A 22,997-nucleotide genomic window follows, 5' to 3' on the forward strand; every position below is an offset into this window, starting at 1 on the left:
AAGCTGGATTGTGTCTTGCATAACTCCCGTGTGTTTATGAAAAGAAAAACGAATTCTGGCTTCAAATTTAAATTACCTTTCCACTTAGGGGAAATGGTTGGCAGAGGAGAAAGTAAACTATTGCAACATGTTATGAAGAATGAGGACTAGTGAAGAGGAAGGAGCTTAGGTAAACAGTCCTGCTTTATTTCTGTGTTAATCATTCATTGGACCCGTCAAAAGTTTCTCCCCATCTGTTTCCATCTAGCCATCCCTGACCAGCCAACTGCATGGCTGAAATTCAGGGACTTTTTGATGGAGCAATTACCCGTCAATTTCAGGGTATGATAAACTCTGATCTGGGGAGGAACCAGGACTGCATAGACCAAGGCAATTTTATTCTTTGAGAAACTATCCAAGATATCATCATAGAATCTTCTGCTCTTCCTCAACTACCAAAGGTCGGTGGACTACTAAACCGCTGAGGTAGCTTGGGGGAAAGGTTGGTGGTTTGGCCCTTTAAGGAGTGCAGGATTAGTAGAATAAAACAGAGACAAAAACTTGGAGGTGTTTTCAGCAGAAATCTTTCTAGAAGCACTGTATTAGGGGGATGTATGACTTGAAAAGTACTTTAAACCCCATCTGAGTCTCAATTTTTAAAAATTATAAATGGAGGAATAATACTGCATTCTAATAAAATAAGCTAAAGAAGAGGTGTAAGGTGTTGCTCTTGTTACCGTATCCAAAAGACAGGTGTGTCTGTTTGTTGCTCTTTCACCATCTTCCCACATCAGGGAGTTGAGGCAAGGGGTCAACCAGATTTTACAAAGCGTTCACAGGAAGCCTGCTTTTCATAGTCTATATTCTGAAAACTGGGGCTTTTTTTTTTTTTGAGATTTGATTAACCACTCCAAATCTCCTCCACCATTGACAGGAAAGACTTTCAGATTTGGTAATAAGGAGGACACTGGCCAGCCTCTGGCTGGTCTCTGAAGCTAGCAGGCTTAGTCATCCTCAGCTTCTTCTTTACTTTTTCAATTTGATGATGTTGTAATTAAGGTATTAGCCAAGTACTGGAAGAACAGAAAACACTGGCATTTCATGAAGTCAGGCAATGCTTCACCAAGGAGGTGACATTTGATTTGAATAGTGAATAAAGGAATAGTAAGTTGGAGGTAAGAGCGTTCATGCATGGGAGACAGTATCTGTAAATGCTTGCAGGTTTTTTTTTTTTTTTAAATCTTGGCTGTGTGTGGTGGCTCATGCCTAAAATTTCAGCACTTTGGGAGGCTGAGGTGGGAGGTTCACTTGAGGCCAGGAGTTCAAGACCAGCTTGGACAACATAGTGAGACCCCCGTCTTTACAAACAATTAAAAGATTAGCTGGATGTCGTGGCATGCTCATGTGGTCCCAGCTACCAGGAAGGTTGACGTGGGAGTATCACTCAAGCCTAGGAGGTTGAGGCTGTAGTGATCTGTGATTGCACCACTGCACTCCAGCCTCAGTGACAGAGTGAGACTCTGTCTCAAAAAAAAAAAAAATCCAGAATGTCTTTGGGAAAGGGTAAGTGCCTTCTTGAGATGGAACCACGGTGTTCTAAGTGAGAAATGATGCAAAAATTGGGACAGATATGGGAACCTATGGAAACTGGGAACCATGAAAGTTTTTAAGCAGAGTAACATGTAAACTGCTTTTTAGGGGCATAATGGCATCAACATGGAAGCCATCTTATAAAGTGTTTGAAGGTTTTTGCAGTGGTCTAGGGTGAGGGGAAGGGAATTATAAGAACCTGAGCCTGGACTGTGAAAGTGGAATGTAGGAGAGAGTGGCAGATTCTGGTGCTGCTGCTGTAACCAACTTGATGGGACTTGATGACTCTGAATAGGGCAGGAAGGTGAGAAGAGGAGGCAAGAATCACTTGGATTTCTAATCTGGGAGGCTGGGTAGAGATTTTTACCTTCACTGAGACAGAAAGCACAGACATCAAATAGTGTTGGAGGAAGACAGTGAGTTTAGTCTGAAATATGTTAAATTCAAGGTGCCTGGGAAATACAAATGAAGTGATTGGAAATACCGATTTGAACTTTGGGAATTTTAACTTAAATTAGAAAAAAAATTTCTTTGCTTAAATGAGAAATCTAACAGAGTCAAAAGTTTTAGTTTACTTTCAAGTTTGCAGGTAAAGAGGAAAGTGTAATAATTATCTCTGAATTTGGCAAGGAAAATTCACAAGCACTTACAACTTTCAGCAAACAGAAATGTTCATTTAAATATTATCCCAGAAAAAAAATTCGCTGAGATAACAAGTCAGAATTACGCTTTTCTAAGGTTAAAAGTTACTTTCATGTGGCAACCATCTCCAAAATCCAGGAATGACTCCTTCGGTAGCAAAAACATTTGCAAGGTCAGTTTTGTCACGCAGATTATCATGTGCTTTTTTGCAGCTGCAGAGGAAGATAAAAGAGTTCCTCCTTATTTCGCAGAGATTTCTTTCACTGCCTTTAGAAAGACCTAACTCGAGCACCAGAATTTAACTAGTTAGCAACCAGAGTAGAGAAGACAAACCTGAATAGCTCAAAACTTACACGGAGGAAGGAATCAGACAGAGTAAAATAATTATTAACAATTGAATTTATGGAGCATGGAAGTTTTTGCATGTGCCAGAGACAATTAGGCCCAGAGGTCTGTGGGTGATTCATGTACGATGATTAAAGTCATGGACACGGATGAATTCCTTCCAGAAACACAGTTGAGGGCAAGGGAAGACAGAGCTCCAGGACAACCCAGGGGCGCCAGCATCCCTCTGCTCTGCGTGACATATTGGATCTCACTGTACCAAAGGCCACAGTGGAGACCAGACCCAGGGCTTCCAGCCAGAAATTCAGTGGATGTTCCTCTGCACTGGGTTGTAATTAAGGTCCCCTGGCAATGCAACCATTATCGCAATTTTAAACCATTATGACGATAATGTTTTGACATGTACGAGTTCGGCTTCTGACAGAGTGACATTCCAATGGCAATTCTATCACACTCTTCCCTAACGTTCCTTCTGAATGTTTACTACGTGCTATCCACGCACCATGCCAAGCCCCTCTCAGCAATTCCAAGATACGATTACAGTTATCCTCATTTTACAAAAAAGGAAACTGAGGCTTACAGGAGCTGAGTGTTTTGCCTGTGGGACTCAGTTCCCATGTGGTAGAACCAGGATCCCAACTCACAGTCTGGGTGTGGCTTCAGAGCCCACGCCCAAGGTCTTGACCACACTGTCCTCCTCTGTCCCCAGCTCTGTGGCCATGGCCTAGGTGTGAGGCTGAAGGAAAGGGAGTGAAATAACTTCCTCATCACAGTGTAGGATCTGCACATGTCTGTATCTCCTGTCATCAGGAGGAGAACCAGTTTCTGCTTACTCCTTCCCTCCTTCACTGTCCTCCCTTGACTAATTGATGATATGTTGACTTCAGATTAAGAATGGAAGAGCCTAGTATAAAATTGCTTGGGCCAGTTTTCATTAAAATACAGATGTGTACCTTGCTTTACAATCAGGTAAAATCGGTCCTTAACGAAGCATACACTATAAGGGGAGACATGGATATGGCACAGTATTACTTTTCTTGGGAACATAGTTTATCACTAGGAGCTTTTGAATTTAAATTCAAGACACTTTATTGAGCACTTTAACTTCATGAGACACAGTGTCAGGTACTATTGTGGGGCAGAAATAAATGGGAGTACACTCTGTAATTTCAAGGATTTGTGGTTTAGCGGTGAAGACAGACTTCAGATATGAGTTACAAACCAAGTGCGAATCAGAGTTATAAATACTAAATTGTACTTGGTATGTGGAGGCTTGCCTGGATAGTAGGAATGCTGGAGGAGGGGCTGGCAGAATGACTAGGAATTAAAGAGGTAAAAGAGAGCGGGTAGATGACATGGACAGGAATGGGAGGTAGGAAAGTACTGGGAATAGTAAGGAATTCTGGTTGTCCAGGACAGCTGGAGCCTAGGGGATCAGACGATGCTACTGAAAAGTTAGTCACCAAATCCAGTTGAGTGAATGCCAGTTCCTGAAGGATCAGTTCATAAAAATCAATTTGATAAATTTATCGAAGTATCAATTTATCTAACATTGTTTTAAGAAATATGCATTTTGGAGCCTGGGCATGGTGGCTCACACCTGTAATTCCAGCGCTTTGGGAGGCAGGCAGATTACCTGAGGTCAGGAGTTCAAGACCAGCCTGGCTAACATGGTGAAACCCTGACTCTACTAAAAATACAAAAATTAGCCAGGCATGGTGGCACATGCCTGTAATCCCAGCTACTTGGGAGTCTGAGGTAGGAGAATCACTTGAGCCTGGCAGGCAGAGGTTGCAGTGAGCTGAGATTGTGCCATTGCACTCGAGCCTGGGTGACAGAGTGAGACTCTGTCTCAAAAAGAAAGAAAGAAAGAAAGAAATACTCATTTTGGGTCAGGCACGATAGCTCATACCTGGAATCCCAGAACTTTGGGAGGCTGAGACTGGAAGACTGCTTGAGGCCAGGAGTTTGAGACCAGTCTGGGAAACATAGTAGGGCCACAGCTGTAGTACAATTTTAGAAAGGAAAAAGAAAAAAAGAAATATTCATTTTGAATATTCAATGAGTATAAATATATTCTTTTTTTTTTTTTGAGATGGAGTTTCACTCTTGTTACCCAGGCTGGAGTGCAATGGCGCGATCTCGGCTCACCGCAACCTCCGCCTCCTGGGTTCAGGCAATTCTCCTGCCTCAGCCTCTCGAGTAGCTGGGATTACAGGCATGCGCCACCACGCCCAGCTAATTTTTTGTGTTAGGAGAGACAGGGTTTCACCATGTTGACCAGGATGGTCTCGATCTCTTGACCTTGTGATCCACCCGCCTCGGCCTCCCAAAGTGCTGGGATTACAGGCGTGAGCCACCGCGCCCGGCCTATATATTCTTTTTGAATGTAGCTAATGAATATATATTTTAGCAGCATTTAAGTCATTTTTGTTCAATTTCTTGAAACTAATGATTAATCTTACAGTGTCATTTTTATAATTATAGTCATGAATATTTTTCTGAATATATTCAACATATATATTTTTCCTGTGAATGTAATAACAACTGCAACAGTTCCTATAGGAAATTGCCACTTTATACTCTTACCCTTTCGATTTTTCATAGTCAACTTCTATTTTGCCAACTCGCCGGTATTTTTAATCTCTTTCTTCAACTTCACTGAAATTCAATAAACATAACAAATCTACTAATTGTCAAAAATTGAAGGAAGTTTTTCCCATAATTTTCATACTTCATAATATATCTTATGGGGTGAGAGAAATTTATCATATTTTATACATTTCATAGATGATGAATGAGCATGAGTGTTTATCATATGCAACCTGCCTGGCTCTCAGCTGTCTCCAGCTTCACAAGACTGCGAGGGCAGAGAGGAGCATAGAGTTAGGCAGGAGGATACTGGGAAAAGAGAGGGGGAAACTGAGTGGAAAGGGCAAGCATGAAGGCGCAGAATATTGGCTTTGGCTGCTCCCAATCTCCCAACCCTCCCACCTGGATTCATTCAGTACAAAGTCTGTGAACGTATTTCCAGTAAGTAACTACAACTGGTAAATTGCTTGTTAGGCAAATTTATGTGTTGACAGAATTGTCCCAGTGGGCGTGTATAGAGCTCATGGGACAGGATGTGTGTGACGTGGGGTTCCCACAGCTGATAACAGGTGGAAGGATGGCGTCATCAGAACTGAGTTTTAGAAAGATAAGAAGCTTATGTGAGTCTTTACTCAATGAAGAACTTGGACCCCACAAAGTATGACGGGCACTATAAACTATTCACCCACACAATTTCTCTCAAAGATGTGTCAGTCCAGCTTTATGTGAGACTGCCCCATATTACTGAGACCAGCATTATGTTGAGGGGCTGAACATTATCTTAGATGTACATTCTATTACATTACATTACAGTCCTACATTATGTAGGACTGAAACATTTTGGGGAGAAATATTGAAGGGACTCCCTTTATCTAAATGCTTGGCATGAATTATGGATGCATGAGAGTGTCCAATCATCTAGATCTAACAGAGATGTCAAAGTAAATGATGAAATTCACTATTTTATGGGAGCGAATTTAGTTAACTTCATATATTCCTTTGAAGACAAGGACTATTTATTTTTTATTTTTATAGATTTACAGTATAGACATTTCTCAGAAAACTAACAATAAAACTCCCCTTTGATCCAGCATTCCCACTATTGAGTATCTATCCAAAGGAAAGGGACTATTTCTAATGTAAACTTAGGATATATTGGGTTTTCCAAAGGGAATGGGAAGTGGTGGTGAAGAATAAAAATGTCCTTACTAACTTTGCTTTAAACAAGTCTTTACATAGTCTATTTTAAAAATAAAAGTGCACTTGCCGTGCATGTTTTTCATATATATATAGAGACATGTGTGTATAATCATTTTTCAAAACTGCAAATTGCTTTATGGTTTATTGCCTTTGTCAATGGTTCTCACAAGGAACCCCAATACTTATATACAGCGACTCAACTCTTTCTATCCCATCATTTTCCTGCCTTTTTGTTTTTTTGATGTTTGGACCTTTCCTCTAACTGCTCTGCCACTTCTTTGTTCAGATCATCTGGCCAATTGCAAGTCTTCTCACTCAAGCTCCCTGTTTCTTTCCTCTAATCCCTTCGATCTATCTTGTGCACATCTGCCATAATGATTTTAAGGCATAATAATTGTGTCACTCCTCAACTTAAAAACAAACACTCAAATCAAAAACAAAATCCCAAACAAAAAGCAAGAGCTTTTTATTCCCCAAGGAGTAAAATCTATTAATTTCCTATATTTGGCCTTTACATCCCATTCAGACGCATCTGTAAACTGTCCCTTCCCCATCTTAGACACTTACCAGCCAAATCATAGTATTATCTACCGTTTCCCCAACACGTCCTGCATCCATTCTCTGACGTCTTCAGTTTACTTAGTGCGGCCGGGCGTGGTGGCTCATGCCTATAATCCCAGCACTTTGGGAGGCCGAGGTGGGTGGATCACCTGAGGTCAAGAGTTCAGTATACTTAGTGCACGTGCAGTCTCCTCTGCAAAGCCCACTCCCTCCCTCCAGTTAGGATCGATCTCTCTTCGGAGCACAGAGCTTCTCCAGAGGCCAATCCTTACTGTCTTGTGCTGTATCATTTGTGTTCAGGGTTTCGTTTTGTTTTTCCACTCCAGGCTATTTCCTTGAAGACATGGATCCCATAACATTTATCCTAGTGCTTTATTACAAGTGGGAATTCAGTGACTATTTATTAAGTTGAGCTCTTTCAGCAGAAAAGCATCGGTGAAGCAGCAGGCCATGCGCCCCTCAAGAACTCCACCCGGGACTCTTCACAGAAAAGGGGAAATGGCAGCCTGGCCCTTCTTCGGGCTTTGGAAAGTCTCTGATCCAATTCTCTTCCAAATGACCTTGGTCGCTGCTCTGCTGCCTACTGTTCTTGGTGAGTAACGGGAAACAAGCTCAGATGGGCAACAAACAAGATCATCTGTGCATTCACTTTTAAGGCTAAAAAAAAAAAGTGGCGAGTGAGCTTCTAGCAGAGACCCAGCTTCATCAACAACTGGTTTATTTGACAGGCTAGAATTTAGGGAAATTTGCTTTACACATAAAGGAAAGAGTGTTCTAGAGATTTTCCCCTAGATTTTTCTTTCTCCAGGAATTTCCAAAACAATCTGTCTCCCAACCATAACTTAAAACAGATCCATATTATCTCTCACTCTGACAGAACAATTCCACTGTTTGTGGGTTTATTCAGGGGGAGCTTAAAAAGTAAATCAGCCTGACATTTAATTCTTGCAAGGAAAGCAAACTTAAAATTGTTATGCTTCAAGGCCTCCACGCTACTTCCCCCACATCATTCAAAATCAAACATGCATAAAAAAATAAATTAAAAATGTTATTCTTACCCATTTCCCAGACACCCTGTTTTCCTTCCCTGAGAAAACCAAACATTTTTTAAATAAAATAATATGTTTCTGTCGAGGCAAACTTGGAGGGACTTCTGACTTTGCACAGATGCATTTGAGTCAGCAGATATGGGGAATCTAATAGGTTGGTAAAGTTCATGTCCTTCTTCTTTTTCAGATAAATTATCTCATATGTAGTAGAGAAGGGATACAAATTCCGCCTTTTATCATTATTGTTTATTGTTATCATTGACATTATCGTTTATGAACAAGTATATGTTACTGATCACTCACTAGGTGTATTGAACAGAGTGTAATAGGAGTTACGGTTTTTCTTGACTAGAAGTGAAAAGAATGATCCCTGCTCTAAACGTCACACTACAGAAACATTAAGATGCTGTGTCCCAAGATATAATTTTTGGTGTTCCTTGTCATTTCGATGTCCAGGCAATTGTGGTCCTCCACCTACTTTATCGTTTGCCACCCCAGTGGATACTACGTTGGCTGAGACACAGTTCAAAACTGGAACTAATCTGAAATACACCTGCCGCCCTGGCTACACCAAGACCAGTTCAAATCAGATGCTTACCTGTAATTCTGACGGCCAATGGACATATATCACTTTCTGTACCCGTAAGTATCAACAGTTATGTTTTTCATTTGTGCTTTTCCTGTCTTTGGAAAGTTGTCTCAGAAGCTACATTTTCGGAATCTTTAGTCACCAAGGAATGAGTTTGTCAATTATCGATTTCAGGTACACACTTGTGGCACTTTTTGAAAAACAAAGCAAAGCAGAAAAATTAGGCGTAGTTAATTGCATTGAAAAATAAGTCTATTTTTTTTTTGAGATGGAGTCTAGCTCTGTCTCCCAGGTTGGAGTGCAGTAGCAGGATCTTGGCTCATTGCAAACTCTGCCTCCTGGTTTCAAGTGACTCTTTTGCCTCAGTCTCCTGAGTAGCTGGGATTACAGGCATATGCCACCACACCTGGCTAATTTTTGTATTTTTAGTAGATATGGGGTTTCACCATATCTTCCAGGATGGTCTCAAACTCCTGACCTCAAGTGATTTGCCCACCTCGTCCTCCCAAAGTGCTGGGATTACAGGTATGAGCCACTGGGCCTGGCCAGAAGTCTACTCTTTATAAAGTAATCCGCCAAACACTTCTTTCAAGAAATGAACTATAAATTTCATTGCAATATTTTGAAAACCAGATTCACTTTTTAAAAATTATAAAAAGTTAGGTGGCTAGAAAGTGGCAATGCAGTTTTCAAAAGAACCCCACTCAAAATATTTGCTGTGTTTAGAAGAAAAGTTATGATTCACTGTCAGTTGGGAAGGCATTCTGTGATGTTTTTCAACAGTAGGAGCATACAATTGATACTTTCTCTTTTTTGTTCCTTTTGTGACATGCATTTTTGAGTGGCTCAGGCTCTAAGTACATTCCATAGACATAGAATGAAGCAAAGCTCCCTGGTCCCTGGTTAGCTTATTAATCCTGGACCACGTGTTCTACTTCTGCAATGATTTAACTGGGCATTTTTCTCTATTGATAAAATGTACCAGAAAAAAATGAGATCAAATGTTGTATTAATTTTTAGGTGAGTCAGGGTTAGAAATAAGTTTGAATTTTAATCTCTGGGTGTTTCTGGAAGCAGAGGTGAACCTTGACTAGTCTTCTTTTCTAATGCCATATCTGTGAGTACTTGGAATCACTAATAATCATTTGAATTTTTCTCCCAGAGAAACGATGCAGAAACCCAGGAGATATACCTAATGGGCAAGTGGAGATTAAGACAGATTTATCTTTTGGATCACAAATAGAATTTAGCTGTTCAGAAGGGTGAGTGTGAGGTAATCTATGAATGAATCTTTTAAATTAATTTCAAAAATGAAGTGTTCATATACTTCAAAATTTCAAATGATGTAAAAAGATAGACATTGAGGATTCTCATTTCCATCCTATCTCCATACACCCATTCCTTCCTGTCCTCAAGAAAAGTTCTGTTTTTATTGGTTCTATGTATCTTTCTTTTTTTTTTTTTTTTTTTTTTTGAGACGGAGTTTCGCTCTTGTTACCCAGGCTGGAGTGCAATGGCACGATCTCGGCTCACCGCAACCTCCGCCTCCTGGGTTCAGGCAATTCTCCTGCCTCAGCCTCCTGAGTAGCTGGGATTACAGGCACGCACCACCATGCCCAGCTAATTTTTTGTATTTTTAGTAGAGACGGGGTTTCACCATGTTGACCAGGATGGTCTCGATCTCTTGACCTCGTGATCCACCCGCCTCGGCCTCCCAAAGTGCTGGGATTACAGGCGTGAGCCACCGTCTATGTATCTTTCTAGTGTTTTCTTATACAAATACAAGCTAAGAAGTTAGCATATATTCTTATTTTTCCCCCTTCCTATAATGAACCTAGTTTTGAATCTTGCTTTATTGTTTACTTATCAATGTATACTAGAGATATTTCCAGGATTGTGCATAGAGAGTTTCCTCATTAATTTCCTTTTACAACTGCATAGCATTTTGTTGTGTGGATGTGTCATGGGTTCACCATCCCTTCGATGGATCCATGGATGTTTCCAACCTTTTGCTATTCAGAACAATGCTCTGACATATTCTCTTGTATGTACGTCATTTGGTACATACGTAGTTACACCTGCAGGGTAGCTTCCTAGAGGGGACCTCCCTGGCTCAAAGAGTAGTTAGTATACTTGAAAATTTAAAAGATATTGTCAGACTGCTCTCCCTTAGGGTTTCATGGTTTTGCAGAGTATGCAAATGTCTGTCTCTCCATAAACTCTCCAACTGTGTTGTCAAACTTGGAAAACTTGTCAAAGTTTTGAATTTTTTCCAATGTAAGAGGTAAAAATAAAATATCACTATAGTTTCAATGTACATTTCTCTTATTGTCAGTGAGGTTGAGTATATTTTTATATGTCCAAGGGTTGTTGGTATTTATTTGTGCACTAGTTAGCATGTCTGTTGCCTTTTTTTTTTTGCTTAATGTTGAACTTTTCATTCTTGTTTTAGGAAATATACATTTATACATAACATGAGTCTGTTCATAACAGGATTTAGGCCTTGATTCTGATATACACTGTAACTTTTCCCACAGTATATATGTGTGTGTGTATATATATTTTTTGACTCGGCTATTGGTATTTTTCCCCCTTAAGAAGAAATTATTTGTAGAGTCATTAAATTCATCAATTTCCCTTTTAGAAATGGCTTTTGGATTTTATGTCTTAAGGCCTTCCCCAATACAAGGTTTAAAAATAATTGCCAATATTTCCTCTACTTCTTTTATATTTTCATATTTTTTAATGTTCAAAGCTTTGATTTATTTGGAGTTAATATACAGTATACAGTATGAGATACAGATTTTAGACAATATTTTTTCATATTGCTTTCCTGTTATCCCAACACCATTTATTTAAAAGTTTGCCTTTACTGATTTGAGATGCTCTTTAATATTGTATAAAAATTTATATACTTATCTAGGTCTATTTCTGGACTTTTTATTCAATGCCTTTTTTTCTGTACATTTATGTTCAAGTTTCATAGTCATTTACTAGTTGAAGCTTTATAATATGTTTAAATAGCCAATGTGGTTAGTGATGGCTTATTGCCCTTCTTTTTTGAAGTTTTCCTGACTGTATGTATTTATTTTTCTATAAGAACTTTAAAGTTAGGCGTATTTTAAAATCTGTGTTAGATTAGTTTTAAAATTAATATTGGGTGAAACGCAGTGGCCCACACCTGTCATGCCAGCACTTTGGAAGGCTGAGGCGGGAGGATCTCTTGAGTCCAGGAGTTCAAGACCAGCCTGGGCAACATAGAGAGACCTTGTCTCTTTAAGAAATTAAAAAATTAGCCAAGTGTGGTGGCATGTATTTCTATTCCCAGATATGCAAGAGACTAAGGTGAGAGAGTCACCTGAGCCTGGGAGGGCGAGGCTGCACTGAGCCATGACAGTGCCACCGCACTACAGCCTGGGTGACAGAGCAAGACCTCATCTCGAAACATAATAAATAAATTAATAAAACTAACTTTAGGAGAATAGATATTTTATAATGTTGAGTCTCTCTAGATAAGAATATGTTATCGTAGGGAAGGCAAAAAGTTTCCTCTACCCTCTTAGGGTCTCCACCAGGCCTGAGAATTAAGTTGATATAAAACAGATTAACAGGAGCAAAGCACACAGATTTTATTTTAACAAGTGCATGGGAGCCTTCACAGGAAAATGAAAACCCCAAAAGTAGTCTTTGCACAGGTTTCTCTTGGCCTTGACTTCCTGCCTCTGGTGATAAGAGTGTTCTTTTCCTTCAGGTATAGGGAAGGTATCTTTCCCATGAGAGTTTCATCTCCTGCCTTCAGGAGGAAAAGGGGAGGTCAGAGTGCCCTTCCTGCATCTTGCTGTGTTTCAAGTGCCTTCAACTCAAAAAACAATCTTTATGCCAAAGTGGTCTATTTTGGCATATTCTGCTACCCTTTGCTATGCTTTTCTCTGGCCATCTTAGTCTTTTTTTTTCTTGCTTCTTCATGACTGTTTCAGCTTTTGTCACATAGATTTTGCATTTCTTGAAGAGTTTAAACCTCTGTCCAAAACCAAAAAAATTTTTTTTGCTATTTTAAATGGTTATTTATCCATTTTATATTGTAACTAGTTTATCTATCTATCTATCTATCATCTATCTATCTATCTATCTCTTCTATCTACTGTTGACTTCTGCAGTTTAGTTTGGTATCTCAGCTAACTCTAAATTCTTTTATTATGTACTAGTACATTCTCAGGATGCTATGAAGAGATAACCAAGACTGGGTAATTTATAAAGAAAAGAGGTTTAATTTACTCAAAGTTCCACATGACTGGGAAGGTCTCAGGAAACTTACAATCATGGAATAAGGCAAAGGGGAAGAAAGGCACCCTCTTCACATGGCAGCAGGAAGGAGAAGTGTTGGATAAAGGGGGAAAAGCCCCTAATAAAACCATCAGACCTGATGAGAACTCACTATCATGAAAACAGCACTGTGGTAACTGCCCCGTGATTCAATTACCTCCCACTAGGTTCCTCCCATGACACATGGGGATTATGAGAACTACAATTCAATATGAGCTTCGGGTGGGGACTCACCCAAACCATGTCATGTTATTTGTGAAAATTTTTAAAAATTGTTTCGGTTGAATTTTCTTAGGATTACTTGGTTTGTAACCACATCATTTCCGTGATTCTTTTACCTCCTACTTTCCAATTTTTAGATTTCCAATTTCTTTTTCTTGTCTACTTACGTTAGTTAATTGTGTCAGTCAGGATTTATCTGGAGAAATCAAATCGCAGGATTTATTGTAGGGACCTGACTTGACAGGTGTGGGAGATGGTTAAATGGTGTGTATAGGAGACTGTTCCTTCAGCGTCTGTTGCTGTGGCCTGAAGTCAGCAAGGCAGGGAGTCAGGAAGGGAAGACAGACATGAACTGAGTGCTTCAAGGACAAACTGGAACCCACGAAGATGAGTGAGTAGCGCCCACCACTGTAGACTGGAATTCATCTTGTTCTTTCACTGCTCCTTAGCCTTCAACTTCAAAAATGGGTAGGTCCTGTAGAAGCTGTCCTTTGTCACGGTGCTAATGTACCTGGATCAGAAGCCATGGTACATGAAGGAGGAGATCCTGCAGGAGCTGGCTCTGCTGTGGCCTAGTTGAGCCCTCTGCCAACAAAGTGATAGACCAGAGAAACAACAGGGCTTGTGAACTGCAGTCACATCCTGTGCTCTGCTCTGACCTTTCTAGCATATGGAGCATGGCTCTACTAATTCACATCTAGCATCTTTTATGGGCCATACTAACGTGGCATTATGCATGGAAGAGAATTCTGGAGAACATAATTACAGCTCAGCTAAGTTGAAACAACACAAATCTACCACAGCTCACCCCTTGTCAAATTTGATATTTGTATTTACTAGTCTTAACCATACTTAGCTTAATTTGCAAACAAAGTCTATAGCAAAACAATACTCACATTTTACATAATGCAACTATCCTTCATACACCTGAAAACATGGGCATTCTCTTCCCAAAAGAGAATTTCCTTTGAGCTGAGTCATATCTTCCCTTTGATATTCTATAACTTAAATATTGAGATGTAAGCTAAGCCACTACTAACACATCTTATACAGTAGGGGAAGGAAAGGGGTAAAGAGAAAACAGGTAATTAATGTAATATCTATTTATATTAAAATAAGAAAGAGTCATAACTTTTATGGTCCTTATTTATGCATCTGAGCATGTGTTTGTAGCAGGTATTTATAACTACATGTTTCTGTTACTCATTCCATATTCTCTTTGCCCTCAGCAAGCACTTCATCTGATGTTGGCTCCTTGCCCAATGGGGTCACCTAAACCTTTATTCTTGAATGGTCTGGGCCATCAGCAGTCCTGCCTGATTTGGGTTGTAGTTTTCACTGATTTTAATTATAGGGCATGGGAGTATGAATAGGTGCCCTAGGGAATCTCCTGCATTCCAGACATACTCATCTTTACCACCACTGTGCAAAAGCAATCTAAGTTTTCCCTTCACTGTCAGGGTTAGTCACTCCAACCATCAGAGCAGGCTCCTTCTTTGCCTTTCATTCACTTGCATGAGGGTCCAGAGTTGACAGGTCTCAACTTCAAGCTTAATTTAGGGTTTTCAGGTAAAATACAGGATGCCCAGTTAAATTTGATTTTCAGATAAAAACAAATAATTTTAATGTATGTTCCATGCGATATTTGGATCACACTTAAACTAAAAAAAGTTCATAGTTTACATCAAATTCACATTTCGCTAAATTCACATTTAACTGTATTTGTATTCACATTTAACTAAATTCACATTTAACTGTATTTTTATTTGCTAAATCTGGCAACTCTAATTTTTGGAACTCTTGCTGTGTCCCATGGTAGAAGCATTCCTCTATTGGAGACTTCCAAACTGACTGGGCCAGGCACAGTGGCTCACACCTGTTAACCCCAACACTTTGGGAGGCTGAAGTTGGGAGGATCACTTGAGCCCAGGAGTTCAAGACCAGCCTGAGCAACATAGCGAGACCCATCTCTAAAGAATAAAAAATATTTAAAAAAGAAAAGAAATAAAAAGACTTCTAGATCAGCCAAGAATGTTACTTATTTCTATGTTTTAAAATTTACAGAGGTTTTAGGGTGCATCATGATATACAACTAATTTTTATTATTATTTCAACAGGCACTTGAAGGATTTTTTTTTATTAGTAGTATATAGAGTTTGCTATATACATATCAGATTTTCTTTCTTTTTTTGAGACGGGGTCTCCCTCTGTCACACAGGCTGGAATGCAGTGGTGCAGTCTTGGCTCACTGTAGGCTGGACTGCCCTGGCTCAAGCAATCCTCCTGCCTCAGCCTTCTGAATAGCTGGGTCTACAGGCATGTGCCGTGATGCCTGGCTAAAGTTTTAATTTTTTGTAGAGATGAGGTCTTGCTATGTTGCTCAGGCTGGTCAAAAACACCTGGGCTCAATAGATTCTCTTGCTCCGGCCTTCCAAACTGCTGAAATTACAGGCATGAGCCACTGTGCCCAGCCAGGTCTACTTTCTTGATAAGTTGTTTTAAATCTTTTATTATGCTTGTCTTCATAGATCTTAAACATGAAGATAGGAATTAAAGTAAATTAACAATTTTATAATTATTTTAAATATCATAAAATAATTTAGTGATAATTAATTAGTAGCATATCTTGATCATTTTTCTTATGTCTCATATATTTCTGTCTTATTAAAATTGCTGCTACATACATATTTTGGTACACAAAGATTCATAGCTCTTCACTGAAAATCAAAATCTTTAACATGTAAAGTATCCATTTTTGTGTAATTAAATAGTCTTGGTTCTGATGTCCAACTTATGGGATTTTAAAATTATTATCATTGCTTTTCTTTTGATTTGCATTTGTTTGGTATAATTTTATCCTGCCTTTTACTTTTAATCTGTCTAAAACACTTTTAGATTTGTCTCCTGTATGTAACACAGAGCTGAATTTTGCTTCAAGTAAAAGCTGTTTTTCTTTCATTAGGCATTTTAAGCCTAATTACATATATTGATGTGAATGATACTTATAGACACGATTTGTCATATTTTGTAATATGTATGTTTAAATATATCGTGGTGTTTAAGAAGGTTCAAATTTGGTTCTAGTGGTTACCTATATACATTTAAATTTATGCAATACTATCATTCCTCTTTACCTTTAGATAGTTTAAGTTGGTTCCTTGTTATAAACAACAATAAACTTATCTTGTATTCTTTCCTCTCCTTTCACCCTTTCTCTCTTCCCTACCAGAAAATTTGCATCATTTGTATTATCTTAGTGTTCATTTTGTATTTAACATTAACGTGAAATACTCGCATGTGTCCATGGTTACTTTCACTCCCAATCTTGCAAATGATCAGGAATAAGGGAGTTTGCTTTATTTTACCCTCTCTTCCCTACCTCTATTTTTTGTTAGTTATACTATTTCAATGCTGCCTGAGCATCTAACGTTTATATTTCCTTCAGTCACACTTAAACTCACATTTGTTTGGTCTTAGATCTGCATGTACAATATTTGCTACCATTTTCATTTGTTTTGGCTAAAGTTGTCATTGTCATCTTTGGTTGGCTATAATTTTTCCTATGGTGGTTTCCAAAAAAAAAAGGTCCAAGTAGAAATTATTCTTTGAGTTCTTGCAGGTTCAGATAATCTATCTGAGGCATTGATACCTAGAAGATAATGGAGTTTTATATGGTCTTTGGCTCATCCTTTCTTTTCTTGGATGCATTATAGTAACTGCTGCACTGTCTTTTGCTAGTGGATGCTACGGATCTGAATTTCTTCTCATATGGCTTGATCTTTGTTTGCCTATCCAAAGATGATATTCTTTATCTTTGAAACCTAATACTTTTAGTTGTTTTGATAGAAATCATTTGGTTTAATTTTTTTGCTGCTAAGTGATATGCAATTTTAATATGTAGATTGAAGTATTATTTCATTTTAGTAAATTTACTTGAAATAATATTTTTTTGAGATAAGGCCTCACTCTCATTGCCCAGGCTGGAGTGTAGTGACGTGGTCATGGCTCACTGCAGCCTCAACTTCCTGGGCTCAAGCAATCCTCCCATCTCAGCCTCTCAAGTAGCTGGGACAACAGGTGTGTTCCACCACGCCCTGCTAATTTTTGTATTTTTAGTAGAGATGGGGTTTTGCCATGTTTGCCAGGCTGGTCTTAAACTCCTGACCTCAAGGAATCCACCTGTCTCAGCCTCCCAAAGTACTGGTATTACAGGTGTAAGCCACCATACTGGCCCGAAATAAATTTTTAAAAAGCTGTTTTGTTCCACTTGGATTCCTCCTTTAGGTTATCCAACAAAGCATATGTTGATTCTCTTTTGTGTGATATCTGTATCTATTAGTTTTCTCTTATCTTTTCTGTTTGTTTCATTTTCGTTGATTTTCTCATTTTTATCCTCTGTTTTCCTTATTGTATATGGCTCCCATGAGGGAAAGTGAAAAGATTCAGAACTGAGATGCTGTTGGAACGCTAAGGTGTTCCCACTGAAACAACCAGAAACAATATTTTGTACTTAGTCTCTTGGCTAGGTTAGAAAAACCACATTTTAAAGAAAATTTAAAGTAAAGAAATACGTAATTGTAGTTGTAGTTGAGATATGTTTTTCTTAAAGCTATTGTTCAATAAATTCCACAGGCTCTTAGATTGCTGAAGGTGACATTTACTTTAGAGTTCTAGTTGGTACTCTCAACCAAAGACAACCACTGAACACATTCAGGTGAGCTTTTAATTGTTGCGCTTGAGGTCTGGATGAACTGCATTCCTGATCCCTAGTAGATTCTCAGTAACAGATTAAGCAATGAGGGTGCAAAGGAAAAAGCGCACGCATCTCATTGCAGTGATGAAATTTTACTGAATGGAGTGCTCAATGGGAAATGATATTCAAGAAAATATGATTTGTTTATTTTAATATGGAGTAACAATTCTATTTACTCAGACCCCTTTTTTTTTTTTTTTTCCCTGAGCTAGAGTTTCGCTCTTGTTACCCAGGCTGGAGTGCAATGGCGTGATCTTGGCTCACCGCAACTTCTGCCTCCTGGGTTCAAGCAATTCTCCTGCCTCAGCCTCCCGAGTAGCTGGGACTACAGGCGTGCGCCACCATGCCCAGCTAATTTTTGTATTTTTAGTAGAGAAGGGGTTTCACCTTGTTGACCAGGATGGTCTTGATCTCTTGACCTCGTGATCCACCCACCTCGGCCTCCCAAAGTGCTGGGATTATAGGCGTGAGTCACTGCGCCTGGCCCTCAGACCACTTTAATTTAATTTAGGGTAGGAGGAATTCCATTAAAGTCTTTGATCTATCTTATTCAGATATTTCTTAATTGGCTCAACCACTAGTCATTGTGAGCTCCAAGACAGAGGAGTTGACTGGAGTCATCCTCTCCCACAATGTGAAAGTAAGTAAAACTTTTCTGACTTGACTATCAATTTAAACTTTGTTAGGTAATAAAGTCCCTGTGCATCTTTACAGGTATGTGTACCTTTCATTAGAATTTGCAGGAATTTTGATTTATCACCATGCTTTCCCTGAGTGTTTCTTTCTCTTCACACACTTACCTCAGTTGTCAAGTGTGAGCCCCCTCCAGACATCAAAAATGGGAAGCACAGCTCTGAAGAAGAATTCTACACATATGGCTCTTCTGTCACCTACAGCTGTGATTCCCGCTTCTCACTCTTGGGCCAAGCCTCCATTTCCTGCACTGTGGAGAATAAAACAATAGGTGTTTGGAGACCAAGCCCTCCTACCTGTGAAAGTAAGTCACAATGATGAATTCTGCATCAAAGTATTTGCTCTCTTTTGCTTAAAAGAGGAAGGTGAATTTATTGGGGGGTAAATGGAACAATTCAAAGAGAAACTAATTATTGCTCTGATGCAATCATTTATTTGGCCACCTGATACTTATTGCATGTTGTATTAGAATATAAAAGCCATAAAAATGGGAATGGTGAGCTGGGAGCTAATGGTGTATGGGAACAAACAGCGGCAACATCTCACCGGTTTGGTAAAGTAAAAGTTTATTCTTATTCATACTGAGTTTGTTCCATGTCTAGGAGACTCTCCGGGGCAGCTGTAGTCTGTGTTAGCTTAGCAACCAGCTCAGCAGGCCAGGTTGCTTTGATCTTATTGCACCTCCTTTTCAAAATGTGCTTTCCCAATCTCTTCAGTAGAGGAAGAAAGAAAGGTCAATTGTGTCCCGGCTGAGAGCTTTGGCCTAGAAGTGACCACATATCACTTTCCATTACAGCTTGTTGTCTAGAGCTAGAGAGTAGTCGCAGAGGACTGGGGAATGTAGTCTTGGTCTGTTCAAGAAGCAGAACTGAAAATATAATTTGCATCTATAAGATGAGACACATACGCCTGCAGGGCAAGCAAAACCTACTAAGCACCAGAAGAACAACAGGACAAAACAAGTGATAATTGAGTTAAAAGATACGTCAGTTAGTGTTGTCGTCTGAGGCATCTTACGTTACTGTTAAGTTTACACAATATTGTTTACTAACCCACCACAGGACACAATCAGACTGGGGCACAAAACAGCAAGATACTGTCACCAGTGCAAAATGCCTGGAGTTAGGTCTGCAAGAAATGGAAGTGGCAATAGCTGAGGCTGGAAAAATTAGCAGGAGTCGGATTATGAAGGGCCTTGTGTTTCAGTCTCAGGAGCTCAGAACAGTCATGAAGGGGTGACTTTGAAAGGCTTTAACCAGGGGAATAAATGTGCTGCATTTTAGAAAGATAACTCTGGCTGTGGGATAAACAATAACCGGAAGTGGGACAACACTTAACTGATAGGGACCTGCTATGGCTTGAATGTGTCCCTTCAAACTTATGTTAGAACCTAAGACCCAATGTGATCTTTTTAATAGGCGGAAGCTTTGGGGAAGTGATTAAGTCATGAGGGATCCACCCTCATGAATGGGATTAGTGCCCTTATAAGAGAGGTTGAAGGGAGAGCCCTAGTCTCTTTTGCCTTTCTGCCTTGTGAGGACAGAGCATTCATTCCTTCCCCCACGTGAGGATTCAGGAAGAAGGCACCATCTGGAAAGGAGAGAGCAAGCAGACTTTCAATCTGATGGTGCCTAGATCTTGAACCTCCCAGCCTCAAGAACTGTGAGAAATACATTTCCGTTATTTATAAACTACGTAGCTAAAGTATTTTGTTATAGCAGCAGGAGCAGACTAAGACAGCACCTGTGCAAACCTCCAGCCAAAAACTAAAGGCGGCAGTGGGGCTGGAGAGACGTTAAGGGATTGTAGAGGAATTAAAGTGGCAGAACTGACAGGACTGGATGACTGCCAGATGTGGGGTCAGGGGAGTGGGATGGGGGCGGTTTGTTCTCTGCTTGTTGGGGGATGTGTCTCTGATTCCCTGGCTACCTCTGCACTATGTAATTACCACGGACCATTGACCCATAACCAAAATCATCTAGGAAATTAGGCCATTATATTGAAAGTTTTGAGGGCCTTGGAAATATGTTTCTGTTGGGTTATGTATGACTGATTTTTATTGGTAGGGAAGTTGGAGGAGTTATGCACAATCACCTCAAAGAAGTGAGGGGATATAATTAACTTCTCTTCCTGGGCCCACAATGGGGCGTGGTTTCAAAGGCAGGAACTTTCCAGCCATATGCAGGACTTGCCTTCTTTCATGTCTCCATTCGGGAGCTTAGAGGTCTTTGTTTAACTTTACCACGCGCAGGGAGATAGACTGCCCAGAAATCAAAGGTCAATCACTCCAGCAGAAGTTTAAAGGAACTCCTTTCATAGGACAGAAAGCTTGAATAGGGCGGGAATAACTCCCAGGTTTAAAGTCCCCTTTCCTCTCACCAGTGCGGACTCCATCTCTGGATCCCCTCCCACAACAACAGCATGGGAGTGCTCTCTCTCTCGCTCTCTCTCTTTTTCTCTCTCTGCCTAAATAAATCACTTTCTGCAAAACTCTTTGGGGTCTGATATTTACTTGAATGAGTTCACCACACCCAGCGGGGTCCTCTCCTCCATTCTTGGGTGAGTGAGGGACCAAGGGCCTGGAAGAACACATCCTATCGGGGAGCAACCTGAGCCCATTGTCCGCAGTTCAGTCACAGAAGGACCAATGTAATGGAAGTTCATTGTAAAAGCTGAAATTATATATATTTTATATATATACACACACACACACATATATGTATATATACATATGTAATATCAAATATCATAAAGATAGAATAATATATAATACTATTAGTATTATATAACACTATATACTATATTATATAATATATAAAATATATAATACTATATGTATTATTAACATAATATAAATGATTTCAGCTTTTGAAAGCCTCAGTAAAATGAGTTTTCATCACACTGGCCTTTCTATGACATAATTGTGGATAACTCCTTCAACTTCCTCACCAATAAAAACTAGTACTAAAAGGAGTACGTATATATAATATGTAATATATATACATGTACACACACAAATATATGTGTGTGTGTGTGTATTCGCTTTAAAATGTTTCCCTTCTATCTACTTGACACACATTCATCAGGTATTTGTGTTCACTTGTAACTGGATTAGCATTAGCAGTAATGTCCTTATTACCATTTGTCTTTAAAAATCCACTTGTTTTTCTCATGTTTTTTTAGAAGTCACCTGTCACAGGCCAGATGTTCCACATGGGAATATTGTCTCTGGATTTGGAATCATCTATAATTACAAAGACACTATTGTGTTTAACTGCCAAAAAGGTTTTGTCCTCAACGGCAGCAGTATAATTCGTTGTGAAGTTGGTAACAAATGGAATCCTTCTCCTCCTGTTTGTGAGCCCAGTAAGTATGGACTAGGAAGGAGTTTCCATGTTCAGCATCTAAAGGTACCCAGAACTGTTAATATGGGTATACTTGCATGCATATGTCCACTATGAATTACAGTAAAAATTTACATTTAGATCAATAATTTCATTTATTATTTTCTTCTTGGAAAGAAGAATGATTTTAATACACTCTGCAAGGTCATATATCATCACACAAGACTGCCACATACCACACGACTGTGCACACTCCAACCTTAAAGGGAGGTATCAACACTGTAGACATTGTGGATTTGTGTGCTCATTTCAACAATTTTCTGGAATTTGATAGAAAATTGTCTTATTCTGACAAAATCATTATATTATTATAATTATTTTGAAAGACAAATAATAATGTGTCCTGAGGACAAATGCCATTTTCTAACTTGCACAAAAGTGTTGTGTGGACTGGTTATGATTCCAACACTCTGAAGTTATAAATTCGTGGATTATTAAAAATAGTGACAATAGTAATGATAACTTGGCACTAGACTAGGTACATAACAAGGATTAACTCAATGAATCCTCCCAAAAATTGTGGGCACTATGGTTATCTTCATGCTACAGATGAGAAACTGTTCAGAGAGGTTAAAAAACTTGCCCAAGATGATACAACTGGTAAGGGAAGGAAGCCACTAATGCCTTGTGCCTTAAGTTTTGCCCTCATGAAATGTCAGGAACTTCTGGGGATTTCTGGAACAGCGGTGGAGGAGTTTGGGGATACCTCCTGAAGAAGTATCCACCAAGCTGGTCAAAATTAGCCAAAAAACAAAAAACAAAAAAAAAAACACCATTCAATATCTCTGGAGATTGATCAAAGGGATTACAACAAACTGAGAAGTATTTATTCAGCAAAAATTTGGAGACTTGATATGAACAATGGGAGGACATTGCATTGGAACTTAGGGGTTGCAACAGCTCTACCTTGTGGGAGGATGTTTTCTTTGGGCTCATGAGTGGCAATTCCCATCTTCCCCAGCTCCCTGTGGTGAAAAAGTTATTTGGGGTGGATTTGGCAGCCAGTGAAAATTATGTGATAGCATTTTTCAAAGATCCATGCTGTGGAAGGTTTA

The 22,997-nt window shown here is 39.3% G+C and overlaps 1 protein-coding gene across 5 annotated transcripts in view; it reads left to right on the forward strand.

The window, feature by feature from the left end:
• The first annotated feature begins 221 nt into the window (after positions 1-221).
• The window catches only part of C4BPA (complement component 4 binding protein alpha), a 37,759-nt gene continuing 14,983 nt past the window's right edge, over positions 222-22,997 (forward strand). The window contains exons 1-7 of one of the 5 annotated variants that reach the window (XM_012459273.3): positions 222-465; positions 7,332-7,501; positions 8,415-8,600; positions 9,710-9,809; positions 18,400-18,485; positions 18,651-18,842; positions 21,722-21,904. In XM_012459273.3, coding sequence (XP_012314696.1) covers positions 7,360-7,501; positions 8,415-8,600; positions 9,710-9,809; positions 18,400-18,485; positions 18,651-18,842; positions 21,722-21,904 — 889 coding nt within the window. In that variant the 5' untranslated portion in view covers positions 222-465; positions 7,332-7,359. Of the gene's footprint in view, positions 466-1,011; positions 1,155-7,331; positions 7,502-8,414; positions 8,601-9,709; positions 9,810-18,399; positions 18,486-18,650; positions 18,843-21,721; positions 21,905-22,997 lie in introns of those variants that run through there. The other 4 variants (XM_012459272.3, XM_012459270.3, XM_012459269.3 and 1 more) reach the window with 4 other exon arrangements.

Source organism: Aotus nancymaae, unplaced genomic scaffold (genome assembly GCF_030222135.1).
Source record: "Aotus nancymaae isolate 86718 unplaced genomic scaffold, 86718_ANA_hifiasm-v0.15.2.pri h1tg000039l, whole genome shotgun sequence".
NCBI lineage: Eukaryota > Metazoa > Chordata > Mammalia > Primates > Aotidae > Aotus > Aotus nancymaae.